At 31.8% G+C, this 25,251-nt stretch overlaps 1 protein-coding gene across 1 annotated transcript; it reads right to left on the reverse strand.

The window, feature by feature from the left end:
* Positions 1-2,708: 2,708 nt before the first annotated feature.
* LOC148612364 (cyclic AMP-dependent transcription factor ATF-6 alpha-like) lies at positions 2,709-23,834 on the reverse strand. Its single transcript, XM_088593716.1, has 14 exons — positions 23,657-23,834; positions 18,567-18,637; positions 18,332-18,392; positions 17,521-17,624; positions 14,794-15,142; positions 14,078-14,238; positions 13,483-13,560; positions 12,374-12,481; positions 10,867-10,964; positions 9,998-10,225; positions 9,137-9,295; positions 8,811-8,919; positions 7,816-7,900; positions 2,709-7,455 (listed from the first exon to the last, which is right to left on the reverse strand). Exons 1-14 carry the CDS (start codon positions 23,727-23,729, stop codon positions 7,310-7,312), a joined length of 1,830 nt encoding a protein of 609 aa, XP_088449842.1. The 5' UTR covers positions 23,730-23,834; the 3' UTR covers positions 2,709-7,309.
* Between the last annotated feature and the right edge of the window lie 1,417 nt (positions 23,835-25,251).

Genomic DNA, 25,251 nt, shown 5'->3' on the forward strand with positions numbered 1-25,251 from the left:
CTTAAGAAATTATTTTAAGTTATGTATTCATTTAGAAATCAACACTGACTGGCCAGTTCTGTTTATCCATTTGTTCACCATGATGATAGTTTTCCTTTTCTCTTCTGTCTATCCCATTGTTCACCATGACCATAGTTTTCCTTTCCTCTTCTTTTTATTTATTTTTTCACCATGACTATAAATTTTCTTTCCTCTTCTGTCTATCCCTTTGTTCACCATGACCATAGAAAACTATTGACCAAACTTTACGACAAACGTGATGACTTTTCATTCAGATTGTCAACTTTCCCTTCATCTGTGGCAACAATCCCTTCAGCACCTGCGTATGGAGTGTTCATATCACAACTCGTACGTTATGCCAGAGCTTGCAGAAACTACGCAGACTTTTTGTATCATACTAGAACTCTAACAAATAGGCTTCTGGAACAGGGTTATGTTGCTACAAGATTGAAGTCATCACTACAGAAGTTCTATGGTCATCATCATGAACTACTGGATTGTTACGGTGTATCCATCTGCACCATTAAAACTGATTTATTCAACGGGTCATAGTTTTCCTTTCCTGGTTTGTCTACCCTGGACTTGACTTTTTATGAGCAACTCGGCGGGTGTTTCTAGAAAAGCAGAGGACGCTTACTCTACCGGTGTACCTGGTCCATGCTCCCAGTTTTTAGTGGAGTCCGAGTTGCTCATTTGCTTTTGTTACTTTGTACGTATGATTTTAGTTGCTCTATGTTCTTTGTTGTGTATGTCTGTTTTCCATGTCTGGTCTTTGTCCCTGGATTACATTCTTTTGATTACTGCTATAACCTTGGTTCCCTTGATTACTCTTTCCTTTCCTCTTCTGTTTATCCCTTTGTTCACCATGACTATAGTTTTCCTGTCCTCTTTTGTCTATCCCAGGCTCCCAGGCATGACATTTAATGAGCAACTCAGCAGGTGTTTCTAGAAAAGCAGAGGACACTTTCTCTGTTGTGCACATGGTACATGGTCCCAATTTTTGGTGGAGGCTGAGTTACTCATTTACTTTTGTTTCTTGGATTATGTAATATGGTTTTTTTCATGTTGTTTGTTGTGTGGCTATTTTCCCTTGACTTACATGTAGTTATTTTCCTTGGGTTATATTCTTTTGATCCCTATTCGAATCCTTGTTGCCCTGATTTCCCTTTCAGTATTTGACCATATTTTTCAAGATCGAAGGCACCAAAGAAGTCATTGAGTACTTTGCATGAAAAGTGGTCCAAGTGCTCCTGCTAATTAGTTTAGCCAGCATACATTGTGTGCATTGCATTCTAAAATGTTGTTTGCATTCTCAGCTTGAATAAATACAGTGTAATTTTTTATGCCCCTGCAGCGTTCAGTTGGGGGATGTATTGTTTTACCACCGTCTGTCCAACTGTTCTTCCTCCTACAGTAATAAGGTTAGGAAGTTGATACTTTGCAGAATGATTATATATGGATTGAAGATGTGCATATTATCAGGGATTGGATTTCTATGTATATTTGACATTTTTATCAATAGTTGGACTTACCACCATTTCGTCCATGGGGTACATGTCTATTCTGGATATCTCCTACAGTATTTAAGATTGGTAGTAAAATAATTTTGAATATTCATGAAGATTATAAACAACTGGTGGAACATCCTACACACAAGAGTGGATCAACATTAGATTTAGTGTTTGTTCCTGTAGATCAATGCTATCAAATCAGGACATTTTCAGCTTCTTTCTCTGATCATAAAATTGTCACCATTCTAAAGAATTAATGCTTGTAAGTATAAATGGACTTTTATATATGTCGGAAAATACATGCAGGGGCATCAAATGTGTCTCTCAGACAACAATGTTCTCATAAATGAATTTGTGCAGGGGTATTCTTTTGTCTAGTTTTCATTTTGTTTGTCGAAAGGTCTAACTAGCAATACAGACTACTCCCACTATGAATGGGGGTTGAAAGTTAAATATAACGAGCAGTGCTCCAGGTCCTCCACCTCAAAACAAAAGTTGAGTTTCATAGAATATTGCAAAATGCAAAGTCATATTTTGTTTAAGTCTGTGACCATGACCTTTAACCTACTGACCTCAAATTCATTAGGTGTCTTTCTTATCCCATAAGCCTTCAACTTTTTAAGTTTGGTGAAATTCTATGGAGGCATTGAAAAGTTACACTCCAGAAACCAATTTTCACACCCAGTTATGTTTTGTTTAGGTCAGTGTAACCTACTGACTTCAAATTCCATAGGTGTCTTTCTTAACCCATAAGCCTTTAACTTCAAGTTCAGTGAAATTCTATGAAGGCATTAATGTTACGCTCCAGAAACCAATTTTCCCACCTAAAATTGTATTTTGGTAAGTCTGTGTGACCTGGACCTTTAACCTACTGACCTTAATTCAAAAGGTGTCTTCCTTACCCCATAAGCCTTCAACTTTCCAAGTTAGGTGAAATTCTATGATAATGTTCAAAATTTACTCTCCGGAAACCAAATTTCGGATGGATGGATGGAAAGCTGAATTCTATGCTTCTCTGCTTTTGCAAAAGGCGGGGGACAAAAACCTTTAACCTTTATCAAAATCCCTAGAGTGGAGTTGAGCTTACAAGAAATGTGGACAGACATTGGAAACAGCCAGACAGGGTATATATCCATAAAAAAACTTTGCGGGATATAAAATGCATAGAAAAAGTCAAAGAAAAGAAAACATAATCAATAATTTTTATATATTTATTTAATCCCATTTATTTACACACACCAAAAACATCTTTATCACAAAATACAAAACAGTAAAAAAGATCAAGGCACAAACAAAAGTTCAGTTTTAGGATTAATATCAATTATCCCTAAGTCAACAATGTTGAATAGGCATTTTCTTTCTTTTTTTTAGATACACACAGTAGTTACATAACAATGTAACAAAGTCATTTACCATGTTTCACGATGATAACAATCTAAAGAATCTTTCTTTTTTCAAAACGCTTCACAAATTTTCTGTTATTCCCCTAACAACAGTTTTTAGAAAAAATGCATTAAATTGTATCTTTGTGTTAAATACCATCATGCTTTCTACTATCCTAACTGAGTTAACAGTGGAGAAACAAAATATTTGTTTATTGGTGGGAAATTCTACTAATGGTTATGATGCAAAATTTTATTCAACATGGCTGACTTGGTAGGATTTTTTTTAAATCTGGAACCAGCATAATATGCCTGGTCATTTTCTTTTTATTGTTTAAAAAAGTACAATGTCTTAAACTGACAATGTAACTGTACCAACCAAGACGTAAGTATGATCTTTGACAAACTTCCTACTACCTCACATTCAATTCCACTATTGCACATCAAAAACTACATCGATAAGTATTATTATCTCTTCATTTCTCAATTTTCACAAAACACTACCACACCCATCAACTAACATTATTTCTAAAGTTTCATTAACTAACATACTTTGTTTTAGAATATAAATAAAATTGTAATACATGTGCTAAAATTTACATATTGAAATTATAAAAAGAAAATACCTGTAAAACACAAACACACCTTCAATTTTCTTAAATTGTTTTCTTTTTTCATCTCATCTTTTGAATTTGAAAAGGCCTTCATAAATTTAAAAACATTTTCATAAATTAAATGGAAAACATAAATTTTCATATATTTTAGTCATTATAATCAGAAAAGGAACATCTCTAAAACTGTTCATTTAAAAAGTCTTGAGCCTATACATAAAAACTGGTTTACAAACTTCCTCACCATATAATAAATTTACAACAAACAATCAACAAATAAATAAACTATGATATACCATATAAAGGATAAATAATTAATACAGTCATTTCATGACTGAATGAATACATCCAACACCCTGACGAAAATAACTGTGTAAATTCTGGGGTAAATTATGCCATATGATACAAGTTCATGGAGCCTAAGTGTTAAAGTAGCAAACAAAAGAAACACAAATGCATTGTCGTACCTATATCCCATCTCGTACAGGAAGATGAGATCAGACAGCAACCAAAATTACTTACAAGTTATGCGTTATCAATATAAAGCCACACATCAATTCTGAAATTGATTCTTCCAGTGGAAGCCAAGACTTTTGACAACAATTTGGATGTACAGACAAATGGATAAGGTGATACCAATATACCGCCCACCCATTGAGGGTATAATTATACATGAAACTATGCTATCATACAACTTTCTCAAAAAAATGCTGGCAATATTCATCTAGAATATAAAATGGATTTTCAATCACAAAAATATGCATGTACATGTATAATCAATATGAGTTAAAAAAATTGTAGACATGGAATCCTTGTGTTGGCCCTAATTGTTGAATTAGAAGTACAATGTACCTACGAGAGAATAAAGATAAATAACATGGAGGAATATTGCGAGTATGTATTGCAAAAGCACTATAAACATGAATTAATTATGAATAGCACACGTTTTACAAGAAATGGAATGAAAAAACATTTAATATGGTCCTTTCCTATAAAGGGGAATTGAAAAATTTATAATCAAATCCATTAAGGAGGTAGACCTAGGATAAGGGACACAACTCTTACAAATCATTGGAATGTTTGTAATTTCATTCTGTTTCAAACGAAAGCTTGATAGGCTTTGGTGAATTGAATATGATACAAACATATCACCGATTTCAAGAGTGGTGTCCCTTACCCAAGGTCTACTTCCTTAAATTACACTTTATTTTGGAAAATTTACCAAAAAGAAGCAGTATTATATTTTTGGTCATGGCACAATAAAAAATAAAATATTCCAACAACACATACAAATAACTACAGCAAAACCTGTTACAACCAAATATACAGTTAAACCTGTCTTAAACAAGAATCTTCTCAGGTCCCTTATGACGATTTCAATTAATTTTGAAATTGTGCAAAACAGCATCTATCAAAACTGAATAAATATTTCAATCTGAAAGGGGTTAGGTTTAGACACTTTCCACTATAAAATAATCATTTAAGATACCAAATCTGTCATTTTAACAACCAAACAATGAATTTATATTAGAAATCTGTCAAATTAAAAACGAAAACTATGACTAGAATAAATTTTGCAACACATACTATGGAATGTACTGTGGAATGTAGAGCTATTGCTACATACATGTAGCTTTGTTAGTTCTCTTAGATATAAGAACCATTTTGATTAAGTACATTGTACCAGTCAATATAAAATTCAGACACTACCGATGATAAGTGATTCACGGTGTAGAAAAACCCACCAATTAAATGATGCTTTTTCAGTCTACATATGCTATATTTTTACATAACAATAATCATTCCTGTATTCAGATCTGCACTTTTGTGAAAATCATGCATTTATCTCCCACTAAAATCAACCAAATCAAACCAAATCAAAAATGATAACTCTTGTTAAATGCCGATTTGTTGTACAATCTATATAATTTTTATCTCAAAAATGCAACTACCAAATGAAAAACTATGACTGGTTATGTGATCTGCAAGTTTTTCTAAACATGAAATAAAACTGAATTCAGTAGGTTATTGACAAGCATGAATAACCTTCTGTCTGATTTTTATAAAGACTGCTACTTAAGTGTTCTTAATGTAACACAAGTCACATATTATATGCTGGACTGATTATAAACAAAGAAAATAGCTCATTGGAACTACTTAATGTTTACAAATGATTTAACGTGAACATTAAAAGATCCTAATCATGCACAGCAAATGAAAATAAAATAGTTCATGTTGATACTTCAGAATTAAAACAAACAAATAAACGTAGAAGACAGCAAAAAAAACTTAACATGACATGTAAATGACAGCAAGTAGCCTACAAAATTGAAAAATTGGGACCTAGAAGTCATGCATGTAAAATGTGACTGCTATGAACTTAATGAACAAACAAAAAAATAACCAAATATTATGCTCAAAGACAAACAAGGAGTACAATGGATTTCACTAAAGCATAAATCATATGAGCTAATATACACAGATGAAAATGTCTTCAATTGAAGATTTAGGCCATCTTAAAAACATTCCTTGTGTTCTGTTCATGGACCAACTCATTGAAAAAACTTACCTACTTAAAATAGTTCTTTCATGCCTTTATTCAGAAAAAAAATCCATCTACCTACCTATCCACATTAAAGCTGTGAGAAGGTGAACGGCAATCCAATAACTTTCTAAGAATGGCTTTAATATACTGCACATGGGTTATTATTTTAAATGACGACTTTTATAATATGAAATTTAGAAAGATATATAAAGTTTTGATGCCATTTATGAATAATGTATACTTTTTAGAGTATATGAAATTTAAAAAGAGTAAAGCTACCTACTGTATATGGCAAGTGTGCAATACAACACCAACAGTTCATAGAAAAAATATTTGTGCACCATTTGTAACATTATACAACTATACAATAGTTTATGACACTCATTCATTAAAAAGTGATTTTTTTTTCATGTCTTGGATTTTAGAAATGCTTTACAAAACTTAAACTATGTAATCTTATTTTGAAAACGAAGAATTTCACAATTTTATGAAACACACACACATATATAGAGCTGCCAAAATAAAATCAATGTGTTTGGTACATCGATGTTCATCTTCATCTTGAAAAAGACCCGTATACTTGAGATTGAAATTGAATGTAAACTCAATTTAGAAATACATAAAAACATAACCAGTTCATCTTGGAAAATTTGAAGTGACTGAGTTGTTCAATTTTGTAATGAGTATAATACCAATCTAACTACCCAAAACATACATATAATACTAAAACATGTTACAACATAAACAAGACTAATAATGTTTTGAAGATATGTTTATCAGTCTTGTATAATAAACTAACTTCAAAAAATTTTTATACTGAACTTCATATAGAAAAAAAGAAAAAAACTTTCCTGGTTTGACCAATTTTTTTAATTTTCCAAGCAAAAAATACCCCAAGTTGTACACTGGTATTTAAATACTTGTATATTTTATCCACATCTAACATTTTTAAAAGAATGTTGTACATCTTATGTACATTCTTTGTAGTACCTCTTATGTACATTCTTTACTTTACACCATATGTACATTCTTTGTTGTACACCTTATGATCTTCTCAAATACAACCACAATTTTGAAGGTATTCTAGATGGAGAAACTGGTTAATAAAAAAACTAATTTCAAGGGGTCCATTTCAAAGCACTATTGACTAGGAAACCTTCACAGCAGTAGCCTCCCTTGAAAAAAACACTGGTAATACTCAATTGAATAGGAGAAAAATTCTCATTATAACAGTATCACTACAAGTATGATAAAAGCTGTCTATGGATGGTAGCTCTCTTTATAGTAGGTACTGTTTCTCTGGTTAGGAGGAAGAGAAGATTTATGAACATGAATTAATTGGGTATTCAATACTTCACAATCAATCTGCATCATCCCTATGTTTCCTGGAGGTGCTCTCATTGTTTCTACAATAATAATAATAACTGTGTACACATAGTTTAATTCAACATAGGCAAATCCTAAATCCAGTATTTTTCCTTCTGAGTCCTTAATCTAATAATTATATTTAATTTTCATTTTAAAAAACCTGTCATTAATGGATTAAAATCCAATTTCAAAGTTTAAAACTTCTCTTATATCAAACAAAAATACATGTAATTCAACAAAAAATCAAGAAAGAATTTAACAGCATTTTGATATGGAGATCTAGAACACGAAAATGAGGCTTTAGAATTAATCAAATGTTTGTGCAATCATCCAATTAAATATACATGTATGCTGTTCATTGAGGAGAAAGATAGAATATTATTGTCAAATCAACTTACCATTTAACCCTACAGCTGGCATTACCAGAGACATTCTAGGCCTCATTGTCTTGTTGTGGGCAGTAGCAGGAACCAAGAAATAATCCTGTAAAAATGACTAACATTATACATCAACTAAGTACAAAATGTTTGTGTGTGACCAATACAAACCCATATCCATTAAAAATGGAAAACCATTATAATTCACCTAACATCTTGTATCAATGTAAATAGAGAAAACTGATTAGTTAGGTTACATCAGTTTGTGCTACCTGTAAATTTATCCACTGCTAATGTGAACAGACAGGTTAAATTTCAAACCAACAAGTATTTTGTAAATTTACAAACTGGTCAAACAGAAAGTTCTGTGCATAACAATACACAAATTAGAAGTAAGTACAATTTACCAAGCTACACAACAAATACTGTGAATGTATTATTGTTTGTGGGGTACCAATTTTCGTGGTTTATGTGGATAGGCTAAACCATGAAACTTGATTCCCAACGAAAAGGAGATTTCCATTGAAGTATATACTGAAAACCTCAAAACTACGAATTCAAGGAAACCACAAACTTGTGTTTCTTCCTTAATCCATGAATTAAAATACTTTCAAAGTATAACATCATACCGCTTTGCAGAAAAATATAAAAAAGTGTCAAAGTTATTACAGGAGATCAGACAACAACAGTTGTAGCATATATCTGATGAGTTAGGGAACAATTTATTCATTCTTGAAGTCTCTCCAAAATGTAAATAAATGTATGAACAAAACAAATATTAAGTCCTGTGAATTTGACTTCTCAAAACAAAAAAACAAAAAAACAATGAAAACTAACATGGCATAATACCTGCAGCAGCCTCTGCTAAAAAAATACTGTCAATATAGTAAATACATGTACACATACATTGAATTAACACATTTCTTAAGTGAAATAATTCTAAGTTTTCTATTCTACCATAATTGTGACTTTCTACAAAAGCAACTATAAATACATGTGTACTGTAATTTACTTACCTCATTAAAGGAGAGAACATAGAATGTGTCGTTTCTCCTTGGAATAGATTTCCAAAAGTTACCATCTCCAGAATCAAACAACTGTACTTGGTAACTATGGTCTATATGTCTGTAATGAAATCTCCATAGTAAGTATATACTAATATTTAACAAACAGTATAATAATTCAGCTGTAATTTTAAGATTAATAAGATTATACAGAGAAAGAGAATTCAGTGAAACTTTAGAAAAAAAAGAAACATCAAAAAGGCAATCTTATGCTTTTTATCACAAGAAAGAAAACATGAATGTATTTTTATATCATTTTCTTTCTGTTTTAATTTTACCTGTTCTCATTAAATCTCTGGCGATCAAAGTTCCCTCTCATAGCCTTCTGTAGAGTAGATAATGGTTTCTTCTTTTTCTGAGTTTTCTTGTTTTTGCTGGCTGACTTCTGTTTTATCAGTTCATGTGACTGCATCCAGCCCGACAACTGATCTGCTAATCTGTTGAAAAATAAGTTAAGTCTAAATCAGGATACATACAGCAGATGGACTTGTAAAAGTGGCAACGTTTCCAGATACTTTCAGTTATATTTTGTTGTTATGTACTGTAATACTTTGTACTTGTTTTTTTTTTCTGAATACAGCGATGATTTTTACAAGGTCAACAAAGAAGAAATTGGCAAAATTGGAAATAAATATACATAAAAAAAAGAATCGTAATGGTAAAATCTGGATTTGGAATAGCAGAATTCCGCTAAAAAGCGTGAAAAAAAATCATCCCTGCAAATAAATATGTTTAAACTGAAGTTTTGTCAAACAACCTCCTTAGAAATAAATAAGTTTGTAGGATGCCTAATAGCCAATGCTAGTAAAAAGATTCACAGACAAGTAAAATAAATCTATGCAAGCTGGGATCCTAGAACTAGAAGTCAAAGAAATGAGATGCCTAAATAGTACATAGTTTAAATAACAAAACTGTTAAATAAAAGTCTATATTCACAAGTGAGTCTTCTTAATAACAGATGGTACTTAAAACAAACAATGGCGACTTTCAATATTCAACTTTCAAATAAACAGTGCTAAACAGGGGCACAGTTTTTAAAACTAACAAAACCATCTCTTGGTAATCCATCTAAAAGTAGCATTTTGCTGCACTTATATGAAACCCAGATTTAGACGTACACGCCTATATAGACTGGTTACCTAATAGATTCTGTCTTGTTGAAGAGCGAAGGACAAGTATACATTTGGTACAGTGTTTGATTGTCTAAACCTTCAATTGGATTGTCATCCATCAGTTTCTTCAGCCCTGCTAAGGTAAAGTCTGGAACATAACTGCTAACTGAGTATTCTTCTTTTACAGACATCAGTTGTCTCCCTTTGTGTACTATGGAGAGATCTGGTCTTGAATTTGGTCTAATCAAATAGTCACTGAAATAAAAATAAAAAGAAATGAATGAGTTGAATGTTTTTTTAAATTATTTTTTAAAATTATGTGTACGATCAATAACTGCAACTTGAGGAAACTTAAAAAATAATATGAAGATTTACCTACAAGGGATTTATACTATTTTGAGTAAAAAAGATATCCAGAAATGTTTACATATAATTGAATTATATACATGAAGATGTCTGGAGGCTTTTGTCCAGGGGATATTTTTCCCGATCCTATGAACATACATGAAACAGCACATATATTGAATAATAATTCTAATTATGAGATTCTTCATGCTTATAGCCGTTTATGATAGGTCTAGAATGTCTTTGCCAGAAAGTTCATACTCACATGAACTTCGCCAGATCGTTCAACCCAAAATTAAATTGTCCCAGAACTAGATTTTATATATACATATACCGGTTCAACACATTTAAAAAAATTCCCAAATGTCCCAATAGAATTATAAGGATTTAACAGCTATTTTCTGTCATTCATGCATGTATGAACAACCGTAAATAGATGTTCAATCCTATATTATTGAATTTCTTGATTAATCATCTCTAGTTAGACTAGTGTCAGAGTCACTGAAAAAAAGTACTGCTGATATGACCATATTCATATTAAAGTGACTCACTTTAATGACACAAGATTGAGACTGAGCATAACAAACACTGCCATCAAACAGATCTTCTTTGCTGGTGAAACCCCAGCTGTTTTCTTCAACTTATCATTCTGCAAAAAAAAAAAAAAAAGGAGATATCTGGTTAGAAAAAATTCACATGTTTATGATACCATTATAATAATTTTTATATTATACAGTACATTTAAAAAGGAACCTAGAAGTCCTGTTTGTCACAGGAGTCCCCACGTCATTTGTAAGTGATTATTTTTTAATAAATCAAATGTATCTGTAAGACACTAATGATGCTCCCGCTTGCTAGATTTGCCAAATTAAGAACATGTTTCCTTTTGTATGAAGACATTATTTGCAGATTCAGAACGGTTGTGTACAGTTGGTTGATGCAGTAAATATTTGGTATGTTAGGCTAAGCACTGCAAAAATACTTGCAATGAGAAAAAGACGACTGATGGACAGACTGACGGACACATAAAAAATTACAAAGTCAAACTATCACCCATCCAACAATCACCCAGTTCAGTAATATTCCACAAAAATCAAGATCATATGACCTTGCACACCATCATTATGTGTAGAAATATCCTGTAGTTAAAAAATTGTACAAGGAGATAGCCAGACAAGCCATGATCATGTGTAATCCAGACGGACGGACAGATGGACAGACAGACAGAAGGACGGAAAGACAGGGGTAAGTTTATATGCCCCCGACTGTTTGTCGCCGGGGCATAAAAAACTTAAAAGTTCAAAGGAAAATTTACCATAACAGAAATACAGTCAAAACTTGGTAGCCCGACCTCCAGAAGAACCATTTCATGTGTTTAAGTTATCGGAAGTTTGAGAAATTGAAGTTTCCAGATATCTGTATTTTTTTTATTAGCAATCAGAATCTGAATTGACTGTTAAAAATTAAGTCCCACCTACTTTGTTTGAATTTTTGGCTGATTGATCAATTACAGATGGTTTTGTAATGTAAATGATCATATAAATATAACTTTGTTATATAAGATACATGTAATAACTATCACTTTACTTCAAATTCAAAATATTGAATATATTAACAAAAGCAAGTACTCACAATTTTTACTGAATTCATAATGCTTAGTGAATTAACAAAATACACCACTATGTAAAATGTTTGAATCAATTATTGACAACTAGCAGTCAATTGCTGTGGGACAAGCCATCACCAGTTATACGGATTGGTGAAACAAACCATCACCAGTTTAATGGATTTGATGAAATAAGCCATAACCAATTTAATGTATTGGTGAAACAAGCCATCACCAGTTCAATGGATTGGTGAAACAAGCCATCATCAGTTTAATGGATTGGTGAAACAAACCATCACCAGTTCAATGGATTGGTTTGACAGATCGATGATCTGTAACTGGTCATTGATCAATGACAGATTACAATAATAGTTGTATAGATTGATTCAGGTGCAGTATACATGTATAATATGTACATGTGTAAAAATATAGATGTAAAACACTCTTTTTACCTCCTCTTGTAACGACATTAATTTCCTTTTTAAGATTTCATTTTCTTCTTGTAGTTTTCTGTTCTGATCATTGAACTGTTTCAAGCTGTCTTCCAAACCTTGTAAATACTGAAAAATTAAGAGAAATACCCCATAATACACATTTATATATTGTACAAAATGCAATTTTGAAGGTCAAAACATGTGAAAAAAAAGTCTTTTAGACTTAGATTGCAGTAAAAAATATTGTAAGACAAAAGATTGACATTTTGCACTTCATCAGTAAATTCATTTACCTTGATGCAGTATTTCTTACAAAAATGTGACGGAAAGAAACTTATATTCAAACTAAATCATCATATAAAGATCAGCAGCCACATAAATTGGATAATTTCAAAGCATGATAAAATTGACAGAGGATGTATGAAATGGCTTATAGAACAAAATTAAAATCGGACAATTCCTGTTTGGTTGTAATTCAAATTTCACAGTTTTTCATTTTAAAACATCCTTTTAAGGAAGAAAATTGTAGAAACAATCAAAATAAGTTTCAAAAAATAATCATTTTCAGCTGCAAAAACATTCAATAAGGAGGGTTAGACAAAAAAGATTCTGTTACATTTTGGTTTTTAGTCATTTCATTTTAATCTCTAAAAGTTTTTTTTCAGAAAGAAATATTATATCATTTTAATCTCTAAAAGTTTTTTCAGAAAGAAATATTGTACAACATGACATTTGAACATGATATGAAGAAAATATCATTTAAAATTTAATATTTAAAGATGTATTTGATGATTAACTTCTTTTCAGTAACATGTCACTTTCGGTTTGTTTGTTTACATTACGCAATGTCTTTTCTTGTACGAAAATATTTTAATTTTTGTGACCAATGCTTAAATATTGATGCATAATATGCACCCCATGCTCTAAAAATGATTTCTATGTAAAAATATGTGCATTAAACACACCAAAATACGGTATACAACACTGGTCATTCATGGTGTTTAAGTAAGGACCATAAAAGTACCAGCTACTCCAGTGGTAATATCAATTTTGTCAGATTCAATTTGGACTTGACTTGATTTTGGATCAGATTAGTAATTTTGTTGTTATACTTATTCTTTAATTACCTCTTTCTTTCTCTTTCTAGATAAACTTGCAGATTCTCTGTTCTTAATCATTCTCTGTTGTCTTTTTATTGCCTTTATCTGGAAATGAAAAAGAATTCAGATTAAGTTCCATTAATATATATACATGCATCTCATGTTGTACTTTCAACTCATGAAATATTTTTTTTATTATTATTATTTATTTTTTTAATAACCAGATATCTTCATCAATTCCAATCAGATGATTATCAAAATGTGATACCCTTTGTTCAACCCCTTTCCTGTTCATTCAGCAAATAACAACTTCAAAAATTACACCCTACATGAAAACAATACTATAACACCTAGAAATGGAATGGGACGCTAGATCTTCCAGCAGTGTGATTATCTGTAACTCAATGGACGATTCTCACATTACGAATAAACACCAAACTTTCAGGAAGGCATGTGAAGTAGCTTGAACCACAAAGTTTTTAAGTCTGGACAATTTCAAAAGTATGTAGCTGAAATATGAGAAAACTAGTTTGTATCAGCTTTAAAATTTCATAAAGGCATAATTATTCAGACAATCTAAATGTACCTAAACTGAAATAAGAAACAATCAATGTGATTATACCTCTGTATCAGCTTGTACTGTTGGGGTAATGATAGGAGCAGGAGAAATAATCTGTAATGGTCTTTGAGTACTGTTGTGCTGTGGAAACTTAATTACACCTTCTGCTTTCAGTTTGTTGAATTCTTCTGGAGTGATGACAACTGTTTTGTGATTAGATGAAGCTGTAATAGATAACAATAATTATTTTAAGTAGAGAGTTAATACAAGTATAATGAAAATCAAATCTGGTTACAATAAAGGAACAATGGGGGTGATGAATATACTAAGGTATGTGTTAAATTATCAACCTTTATTAAGGAAAACACAGCAGGAATCTATCAGCTTTACATCCTATGCCTGTACACCTTTTATCTACATGTACCACAGTATGTGATATAATATCACAAAAAAACAACAAATTAATTCTTGCCATTCATACTGCAATTGTTTTATTGGAGCAAAAACCAAAATACATTGTCATTATATTTATTTACACCAATAGTATATAACACTTTGGTCCCACCTACATTCCTTTCTTTGAAAAATGAACTACCTGTTTAATTAATGTCAATATCAAAGTCACCCATGGGGTAGACAAGTAATGAAAATATCTTGACTGGAAATTGTAAAGATAAGCCAATAAACCACAAATTTAACAAAGTTTACCCCAACTCTAAGCATTGATATATGTATTTTAAGACTATACACTGTAATTGTCATTATCTCTTGTTACTTACCAGTGATGGATTTTGGCTGAGAAGTCCGAGTATTAGCTGATGAGACCGGTTTTGGTTGGATTTTCACTTTAGAATTCAGTATTGTGTGGATCTTCGGTTGAGGTTGAACTGCAGTGTTCATAGAACTATTAGATAAATCATCAACATAAACATAGCTCTGTGGTGAAGACTGTTGTGAAAATGGTGATGAAGGTGGACTTTCTTTTAATAGGTCCTGGTTTAGAAAAGTCAAGTCCTGGTGGTTTAAAGGTGATGACTGTGCAGAGTACAACAGTGGACTGCTGACTCCACTATCTTGGCTCAGTAATGGTGAAAGTGGTGGACTTTCTTTAATAATATCCATACATATCTGAGAAATATCAAAATAGTATCATATGGTAAAAAATTCTTTTTTAAAATGCTCTAGCATTTTTGTAACACTGAAATAAAACTACAACATGTATATATTTTCTAAAAAAAAAAGCAAAATTCAAATACAGGGTATTAATGGAACATTATCCCACCACATAATGGTGAAAATTCAGAGATGGCAAAATGTTCTAAAGGCTAAAAACCACTAATTCCACTTTCCAAAGGCTTCTATGCTAATTTCACAATATTCAATGGCTTCTCTGGACTTTACCTTAACTTTAACCTGCAGAGGACTATATATCAGCATGATTCTACATATGTCAGCTCACAATCCTCAGAATGGCATGTGGGGTTAGCAGACTTGCAGTGCAGTACTGGTCACCGGAAGTGAAGGGTCTATAAATAGCATGGGAAATCCCAGTGTTTTCACAAGATAGGGGTATATTTAAAAATCATTATGGAGATTAGGCTTCACATCACAAGAAGCAAAATGCACCTATAAAATGTACAGAAATGTTTTTCCTTTCAGAAACTGTTTAAATTTTTTAAATAAGATGAGAACTTTTTTCACAGCACTATGAGGAACAGGGGTAATTTCTGCGTAGGACTATTTTTGCGTACGTTCCAAATGCTCATTGGTTGAATTGGTGGTCTGTAACCTAAAGAGTCACTTTTTGTCTTAGAAAAGATAAATAACTATACAGGTATCTTCCTACACACATACTGAATGCATTTGCAAAGTTTCAGTGAAATGTGACAAGCACTTTTTTAAATATTTGATTTTTAAATATAGGGTAACCAAGCTGTGCGAGCAAAAAAGTGACAATATTCTACCATACTTAAATGCATTAAATATTTGCAAAGAACTTTTTCTGACTTTTCAAATAAAAAATATCAATCACAACTTGTTTTTTAACAATATTAATGAAGAAATAGTTTTAAAAGTAATCATTTTCTGAGAAATTGGTCTATTTTTTAAAATTTATTTCTGACATGCCTCCCCCTTTTTCTTGATCACATGTCAAAAATCCTAAATCTTTAAATTTTCACAAAAGGTGATATATTTGGCTTTAAATTTGTAAATACAGTGTTTTCACATTAAAACATGACCAGTAAAGGGCACCTAAAGCAAAAAAAGTACTCAATAATGGATTTTCCATGTTGCCATAGGGGAATGCTGATATGGCCTTAACAGCAGCAATGAAAGTGAGTTTTTCCTCATTTCTAACCTAATTTTTGCTCAAATCTACACAAAACTTGATTTCAAGTGTTTATTACCACCATATTTAGGTAAATATAGCCCTCAAAGTTTAATATTTGATATTTTTACTAAATTTTCTACACTTTTTACAAGATAGGACATAAAAATCAGCCAAAAAGACCAATTTTCCATAATTTGGACCTATAACTTAAAAAAATGCATATTTTGAAGGATTTTTGTAGTGTATTCCTCTCATGGCAAAGTTAACAAGATCTTCAAGTAGTTTAAAGCTATTTCAAGAAACTTTTCATTTTGCCATGGCTTCATCTTCAGGCTAAAAACCACTAATTCCACTTTCCAAAGGCTTCTATGCTAATTTCACAATATTCAATGGCTTCTCTGGACTTTACCTTAACTTTAACCTGCAGAGGACTATATATCAGCATGATTCTACATATGTCAGCTCACAATCCTCAGAATGGCATGTGGGGTTAGCAGACTTGCAGTGCAGTACTGGTCACCGGAAGTGAAGGGTCTATAAATAGCATGGGAAATCCCAGTGTTTTCACAAGATAGGGGTATATTTAAAAATCATTATGGAGATTAGGCTTCACATCACAAGAAGCAAAATGCACCTATAAAATGTACAGAAATGTTTTTCCTTTCAGAAACTGTTTAAATTTTTTAAATAAGATGAGAACTTTTTTCACAGCACTATGAGGAACAGGGGTAATTTCTGTGTAGGACTATTTTTGTGTACGTTCCAAATGCTCATTGGTTGAATTGGTGGTCTGTAACCTAAATGGCCTAACTTGAAAACTACAGTTTTGGATTTTGCTGAAAATTGAACTAACCTGTATTTTATGGTACTAAACAACTATACAAAGTTTCAAAACAAGTTCTTTGGTCTGTTCTCAAGTTATCATCTGGAAATCTTTGGGGAACAGACAGACAGATGGAGGGACATGCAACTTTTTGTATGGTAACACATACCTCATCATATTGTGTGTTGGGGTATAAAAAATTAGGCTTATCTACTTTAAAACGTCAAATCTAAACCAGACCATAGTAAATGACATCAGTAGTGAGGGGTGGTATTTAAGTATGGCATTACGTATGAGATATGGCAAACTAAAAATCAGAAACATTAAAGAAAACAAAAAAATTATGTATACCTGTGAATCTGATGACTCAGATGACAAAGAAACAGATGGAGATAAAGGCTCATGTTTGACCTCACCATCAAAACTCTGTTTTAAAACGTTGTCTGGCAAAACACCTAAATAAAAATATCAAAGGTACATGCAATTATAAGATATTACTTCACAAAATTGTAAGCTGGTTTTTGACTGGTAATGTTTTAAACGTTTACTGTTATAGTTGTATATTTTACTGTTTATATTTCTGTTGTGTTTTAAAGTATGACTGTTGGATATTTAGAGACCACCTTCCATGATGAAGACAATGCTTGTGAGATTATTTGTGACCTCATAAAATTTCCAGCTAGTTTATATTAAAGCAAGTCTTTCATTACACTTTTTATTGCAACAACTGGTTTGGTTTTTTAAATTTTTTCATGGTTAATGTAAAGCCCAGACATACAAAAACTTTTTCTATTTTCCATTTTTATTTTCTGAATAATTTAACTACAGTTCCAAGAATATTCCACAACTGCAAAGTCTCCTATTTTACCGTAAGTATACTATGATTGAACAGAAAGCCCAACTGTAACCTCTAAACCATAATTTTAGCTATTCAGTGTATACAGCAGTGATTTAGCTAGAGCTAAGTCAATGACTACCGGTAATCAAATTGTTAAGTGACTAATCAAGTTGGCCCAAATAGATACAAAAGCTAGTCACTTTCCTTATGATTTTCATTAAATTTAGCAAAAGTGACTAATGGTTTAAAAATCCTGGCTAAACCACTGATACAGTTGTTATTTTTTATTATACAAAAAGTTCCTCAATTTAATTTTGTACTTACTGCTTATACCACTATCAGAACTGTCACTATATTCTTGGAGGAGGTTGTCATGGAAATCAGTCTATAACGAAAGTTAATAAAGTGCAAAAAATGTGAACAGTTTCAACTGGTTAAATTGTTTATATAATTATGTTATACATAAACTATTAATGTCATATCAATTGATTTCATGTGCAACCAAAGTTTTTTTATGATGTAATAAATGTTAGATGTACTTAAAATATACTATACTTACTGGAAAATCATCTGATAATTCATTTATGACATCCATATCCAGAAACTCATTTAAATCCATTACTGTATTTCCTATGGGAAAAATGAAAAAATAAATTATTCATGATGTTACCAATCATTCTATAAACAACACTAATCAGACCACACTTAAAATCATATTTGTTTGCCCTTACCTGACCCTAGCTCCAAGCATTGGGTAGATAGGTATGGAAAATATGTCTTTCCCAAAGTTTGTATGATTCTGTAAAAACCATGATCAGAGAAGTGAAAAATGTTTGAAAATTATTTAAAATCTGGTCAAAGAATAGCAATAAAATTATTTGAGGAGGTAAAGAAAAGGGAAATCGGAATTAATTTTAATTCTGGCTTTAGTAATCTGCCCATGAATTTAATCAATGTGCTGTTAGCACTGGGGGTTTTTGATTCAGAGATTGTGAAAACTGCAGCATGAACAAAATCTAAAAGATTACATCATGTAAAATAAAACTATAATCATACACTTGCATTTCCCATATCATTAAGAACTGTTTTTTTTTAATAGGTATAAACTGAAGGTCAATCAATTACTGATTTCTGTAAAATCGATAGTTAAATAGTATCCAACTTAACACACATTTACAAATTTTGTTCTGTTTCCCCCTTTTCCCAATTTTTAAACCTGTCCATCAGTTAATTTGTAATCATTCAAAAGTGTTTCAGCAGAATACTATCCTACACTGTAATTATGCTTAAAAAACTAATTTCAGCTTAAGAAAATATTTTCCTTCATCAATACCCCGGTATTAGATTTTCAAAACTAAACACTCTTTATTAATTTAAATTTTTCCTGCCAATTTTACTCAAGGTTAAAATAACTGCTTTTACTTCCTCTTTGTTAACAATAAAATATTAATGATAGGATGGAGATTTTGAATGATAATTGTATTAAATGGATCATGCTTAACACGTTTAATGCTTCTAGGCACATTACTGCAAGAACTTTATTCCCTAAATGCTAAGTTGTTACCAGTACTATTTTTTTTATTACTAAACATCCAAAAAGAAGTCCCTTCAATCTACAGTTCATTTGAAGACTAGATCTTAATTTTATTTGCAGTAATAATAGAATATCTTTGAGTTGAATAATTGCCAGAAACATATTTACATGTTATAAAAAATGTATTTAATGATATAAAAGGAATAACATTTGGACTATATTCATGTGTCGTGTTAGAAACAGTAGGGAAGTGCCAGACATGAATTGACGTCATACAGTATTTTTATAAATAAAAAATCCAACAATCTCACTATTCTTACTGGTATAATGTAATAACTCATTAATATGCTTTCCCTAAAAGTTGAAAAGCAAAGCACTACAATTTATAATAATGGGGGAAAGCACTGAATCATACTGTTTTACAATAAGCAAAGCTAAATATTTTCAACTCCATTCAGCTTTCAACAAGGGATATGAGATTCTGGCTCAGTTAAGACAACAAAAACTCTCCTTGCAAATGCAGGAAATCAGTGAAGTCAGACATACATGTATGTGTAATCTTTAAACAAATCAATAAGTAATCAACAGCTTAGAATCTCAATTTTTTTAAAGGTAGTCAGGGTTTTCCTTATTTTTTGCTGGAACCAGCCAAAAATATCTATGAACAGGTCATAACTTAATAATGTTGTATACAGTCGTTAAGAAAAAACTCAGTTTGAACAGGCAATAAGTGAGCTTGCAATTTGGCCTCCAGTCGTTTTTCTTAGGGAAAATCCTGAGTACTCATTTGAACCCTCTTCAGAAATTTTTGGTGGTCTAAACAGTCTTAATGAAAACAAAGACATTTTGTCAACACAGCATCAAATATTTAAAGTATGTACACAAAACTGAGACTAATATCAGATATATCAAAACAATTTTTTCATTGGAACCATACTATTTCTGTTTTCATATTATGAAATCATTATCTTAGATATCAAGCAGAGGTTTGTCATAGAAATTGGCAGCTTTTCATGATGCCAGTGTGATCTATTTTTTTATCATTCATTGTCAGTTTTGTTGCAATGTAATTGGACAACCAGGAAACTCAAACATTGTAAGGTAAACAAAATTCATAGTCGTGTTTGCTGCCACCAGCAAGAAAAAAATAGGGTACATAGGTGCAGAAATTATTTTATTTTTCAAAAATATTTTACATAGAGTTAATGGAGAAACAATCTAGACTTTAACTGTGCTTGAGCAAAAATGACCATATGTTTAGCACAAAAACTAGAGTAGGTACATGTAGGAAACATATTTTATCCCTAACCTCTATTTACATGTAAGTCTGTCTCATATATACATCATGTATATAATGAGAACAGGTATGGTGTACATGTCAAAGAAACAACAACCCCACTGGGGTGAAAATGTTAGCCCAAGGCCATCCATTGGTCTTCAATGAATGACAAGGAAATCCTCATACCACAGGGCAGGCTGCAGCTGGCCCCAAAACATCATTATACAGAGTTGCCCCTCTATACTCAAGTTACATAGAATAAACTAAAGGTGAGATGAAACAAGACATACAGAGGCCAGAAATTCCTGACTTGGGATAGGCGCTAAAATGTGACGGGGCTTAAGTACTTTGGTGCGATCACAACCCTCCCCCTTTAAAATCTGGCCACTGTGGAAAAAATATCACACAACTAAACACATTAAAAATCAGCTCGAAAAGGTATATGTATTCTTGGAACCGCAAACACCTCAGGAAGTTTATCCTACTTTGGTATGATCCAGTGCATGGGATCTTAACAGAACCTACTATGGCACTTCCTCAGGAAACAGTTATAAATACCCCTATTCCATCAGTGACTACTGTTCCAAAAAGGTATATGAATTCTTGGAACTCCTCTGATTTTCCACATTTCTGAAGGAAGTTATCTCTCCCCAACAAGAATCTTACAATTTCTGATGATGAATGTGAGCAACATTAGCAGTAAGAACTAGTGCCTTAATGGTGATTACTCCTGACATCTTAAAACTTGTTGATACATTACCAGACATTATCCGACACCTTGATAGTTTTTGTCTGACCAAAAACAAATATGACGGTCAAGTGGGTTCATGTTTTCAATTTGAATCAACAGCCATACTTGAGGTACGACATATTTACTGAAAGGTCATATCTGTTTAAACTATTAAAGTTGATGATCGATTAAAGAAAATATCTGTGGCCTATTACGACTGTGGTTACATATTGTTATTGGGAAGAAGCAGGAGTTACCTAAGTAGTTGTTCTTTTCACACCTGTTGTACTGAATACATAATTTCAGACTCAAATAAACTCATAAAACCATAAAACTAAACTTATTGTGAGGGACTGCATTAAACAGTATATTGTTCAGTGCTTTCATTAAGAGCCGGTACCCGGTACTTTTACCCGGCTACGGTAGCGTCTGGTACCGGCAGAATGAAATAAAAGCAAAAAAAATATGAGGAAAAATCTAGTAAATAGATATCAAAGATCGTTCCGTCTGTAGGCTACAGGTATGTCTCCAAAATCGTGATCTTTAAGTGTTTATTATTGTTTATATTGGTGTCTTCATTGAGGTCCACGTCGTAATCTAATCGGTAAAGCGCTTAAACCTACGGCAATTTAATGTAATTAACTTTGTAGAAAACATGTAGTGACGTCACAATGTCAATCACCGATTATTTTGTGTTGAACAAAAAGCTAAACACAGGTGAAGATTCTATGAACACGTGTAAAAAATGCCGTTCATATTTGGAATTGCCCCATACCTGTCATTTAATAATTTTGTAACAAGTAATAAAAGCCTAAGAACAAACTATGACATTTATCAAAATTTCATTTAAAATGGCATAGTATTAAACAGACAACAAAGTTTATCAGCATTGGTCTAGAAATGGATCTGGTGTGAATCATGGATTTCAAGGTTTTGAGACTAAATCAGTTATGATTCATCATATACCTTGATTTCAAATTCATATATTTTAAACAAAACTGAAGCAAATATTGCAGACTTAATCCCATATTTTCAAGTCAAAATTTAAATCTCAAAAAGGCTAACTTCCAGGAGCTCCCATACCCTCCATTAAGGCGTTGCCTTGTACCCACTGGGGACCACTAAAGGCCCCTAGACCCCTTACCAAATTTATTTGGTACCTCCTACTTTATATAAAGTACCTCCTGTCTGAAAAATTAATGAAACCCCTGATATTTACTGAAACATAATTGACTGGACATTAGGTCCTACAAAATCATGGAGTTTTATAAGATCTTCCCAAATAGTTGTACTGCAGTTTTTCAAGAATGTATTCTGAGAGAGATTCAGGAAGGGCTATGATTCTTTGACAACAAAAAACCTCTTTTTCAGCTGCTAAATACTATTTTCATACCTGTAAACCCTCCTTCATAGGGACCACAAAATTATGACAAATTTTAGATCTCCCATGTAAAAGTCACTAGTGTAAGATTTGTGGGAGGTTTTAGCTTAAAATTACTATTTTCTCTGAAAAATAATAAATATATGTCCATGAATTTTTACGACAGAAATTTGTTTATACATAAAAAAAAATCTTCAACATGAGACTTCGTTAATGGGGGATCTCCCTCCTGAACTGTTCCAAAGATTCACAGCTACATTGTATGTATGTATCTTACCAGACTGAATGTATAACTTTCAAATAGAAAGAAAGAAAAGTAATTCAATAAAAAGTCTATACGTAGTCATGCTCACTGAATAGTAGAAATGCACATTTTCAGTGAATAAATCATTAGTGTAGATAATTAGTCTAAATAAAAAATAAGATAATGATGTGGGAGGGGCTATTGGGGTTCAGAGCAGGGTCCTATCCTCAATCACCTGTGCTACAATTTGTACAGGCATGTACATGTAGTGATGTATTGTAATTACAGGAAGTCATAATATAAGAAACTGGACTGAAAACATAAAGGTTAAGAACGGAATAAATATTTTGGGCAATAAAACTTTACACAGTTAAGCATTGAAGAAACATAAAACAAGTATTTGCAAAGAAGCTCATTAATAATTTACATATAAAACATGGTCGATCGTGTAAACATTACTGAAATTTGAGTAAAATCCTACCCCATTCATCATTTGACAGTAAGTTGTTCGAATAGAACTTTCTATCTACTTCAGATACAAAATCAGACGTCATGTTGGAATAGTTCTGGCATCCAAAACAATCAATATTTGTGCTTTCTTCAGTGAAGCGTGGTTTCTATAATTTTCAAGCCGGAAGTAGTTGGACAGCTGACTGGTACCCATTGAAATTTGGAGAACCAGTAACATGAAAATAAAAGCTCTGGAAGACTTGCAGATAGAAATCTAGAAGTATTGTATTAAAACATAAACTAAATAGAATTGTATTAGCAATTATTAATTGATATTATATATTGAATTCTATCGTATCTTCTACGTATTTACAGTTTATTCTTCTCGACACGAGATTTATCTAATGTCATTTTTGGCTCGACCAATCAATTCATTGTAATTTAACTTCCTAAATTTTATCAGTATAAGTAGGCTACAATAAAAATCCTTTGTATTGACATAAAATCGATTTACAATGTGAGGTTCTCTTGAGTTAGGAAAGTTAAAATGTTCAAACTTGAACAGATCAGTTTGTTAATTGTCCCAAAAACTAACTGTAAAGAAAAGAGACTGGATGAAGGGTCGCGTCTGCCATGTTATAATTGTGAATGCTGAGAAGCATGTACCACAAATGTCGCCTATCGGAGTCATTCATTTCAACTAATGTCATGGACCTGTAAATAAATTTTATGACAGGTCTATGGAAATGTCAATGGTCAGAAATTTCCAATATTTTTGGGCGCTGTTGTATCTGTAAAGAAATAAACCAGAAAACTGCTTCTTATGCTATCAAATAGAATAGATAAAGAAATGATATAAATGTAAACGGGTCTTCCGCACTTCCGCATGCACTTTCCTATATTTTCTTTCTGCTTTTTTTTCTAGATGCATGCATGTACTCCAAAAAGGAAATATCAGAAAACGGAGCATAGATTAAAATTTTGATTATTTTATAAATCTGAAATGCACAAAATAGGGCGGATATGACAAGAAGGTCTCGGTGTTAGAAATCCCCTTTTGCGATCGACGCCCTTTGTTTAAAATTTGACAAAACATTGAGCAAATGATAAATTGAAACTATGGCACGCCGTATTTATATTCATCCCATGTTCAAGATATCTCTTGTACTTTATAAGATATCTTATAAAATTTATGAGATATCTTATATAGTATATGATATAGCTTACAAAAGGTACGAGATATCTTATAAGTTTTCCTTTATAACGTATCTCATTAGATATATGCCTGTAATATCTTATAAGATATCTTATAAGTTTTTTTAAATAAAATATCTCATTAAATAAATGAGATATCGTTAACTTTATAAGATAGCTTATTAACATTTTTGATGCAAGATATCTTATAATGTACAAGAGACATCTTGAACATGGAATACATATAAATAAGGCGTGCCAGTATAGTTAAAAGACATCATAAAGTTTATGAGATATCTTATATTCTTAATAATATCTTAGTAGATATCTCATAAATAGAAGACATCTCATAAATTATATAAACTATCTTTAAAGCGGAATAAATGTAAATACTGCGTGACATATGTAACACCTCTTCTTGATTTAAGTTTC

The sequence above is a fragment of the Perna viridis genome, chromosome 7 (genome assembly GCF_037379345.1).
Source record: "Perna viridis isolate PV_CMFRI_1.1 ecotype Kerala chromosome 7, ASM3737934v1, whole genome shotgun sequence".
NCBI lineage: Eukaryota > Metazoa > Mollusca > Bivalvia > Mytilida > Mytilidae > Perna > Perna viridis.

Bases quoted from the DNA above. Each gene is read 5' to 3' on its own strand.
- LOC148612364 (XM_088593716.1), bottom strand. From the start codon at position 23,729: ATGACGTCTGATTTTGTATCTGAAGTAGATAGAAAGTTCTATTCGAAC. The intron at 18,638-23,656 runs GTAGGATTTTAC...TTTTTCCCATAG, and splicing joins ACTGTCAAATGATGAATGGG to GAAATACAGTAATGGATTTA. The intron at 13,561-14,077 runs GTATAATCACAT...TTTCATTTCCAG, and splicing joins CAGTACAAGCTGATACAGAG to ATAAAGGCAATAAAAAGACA.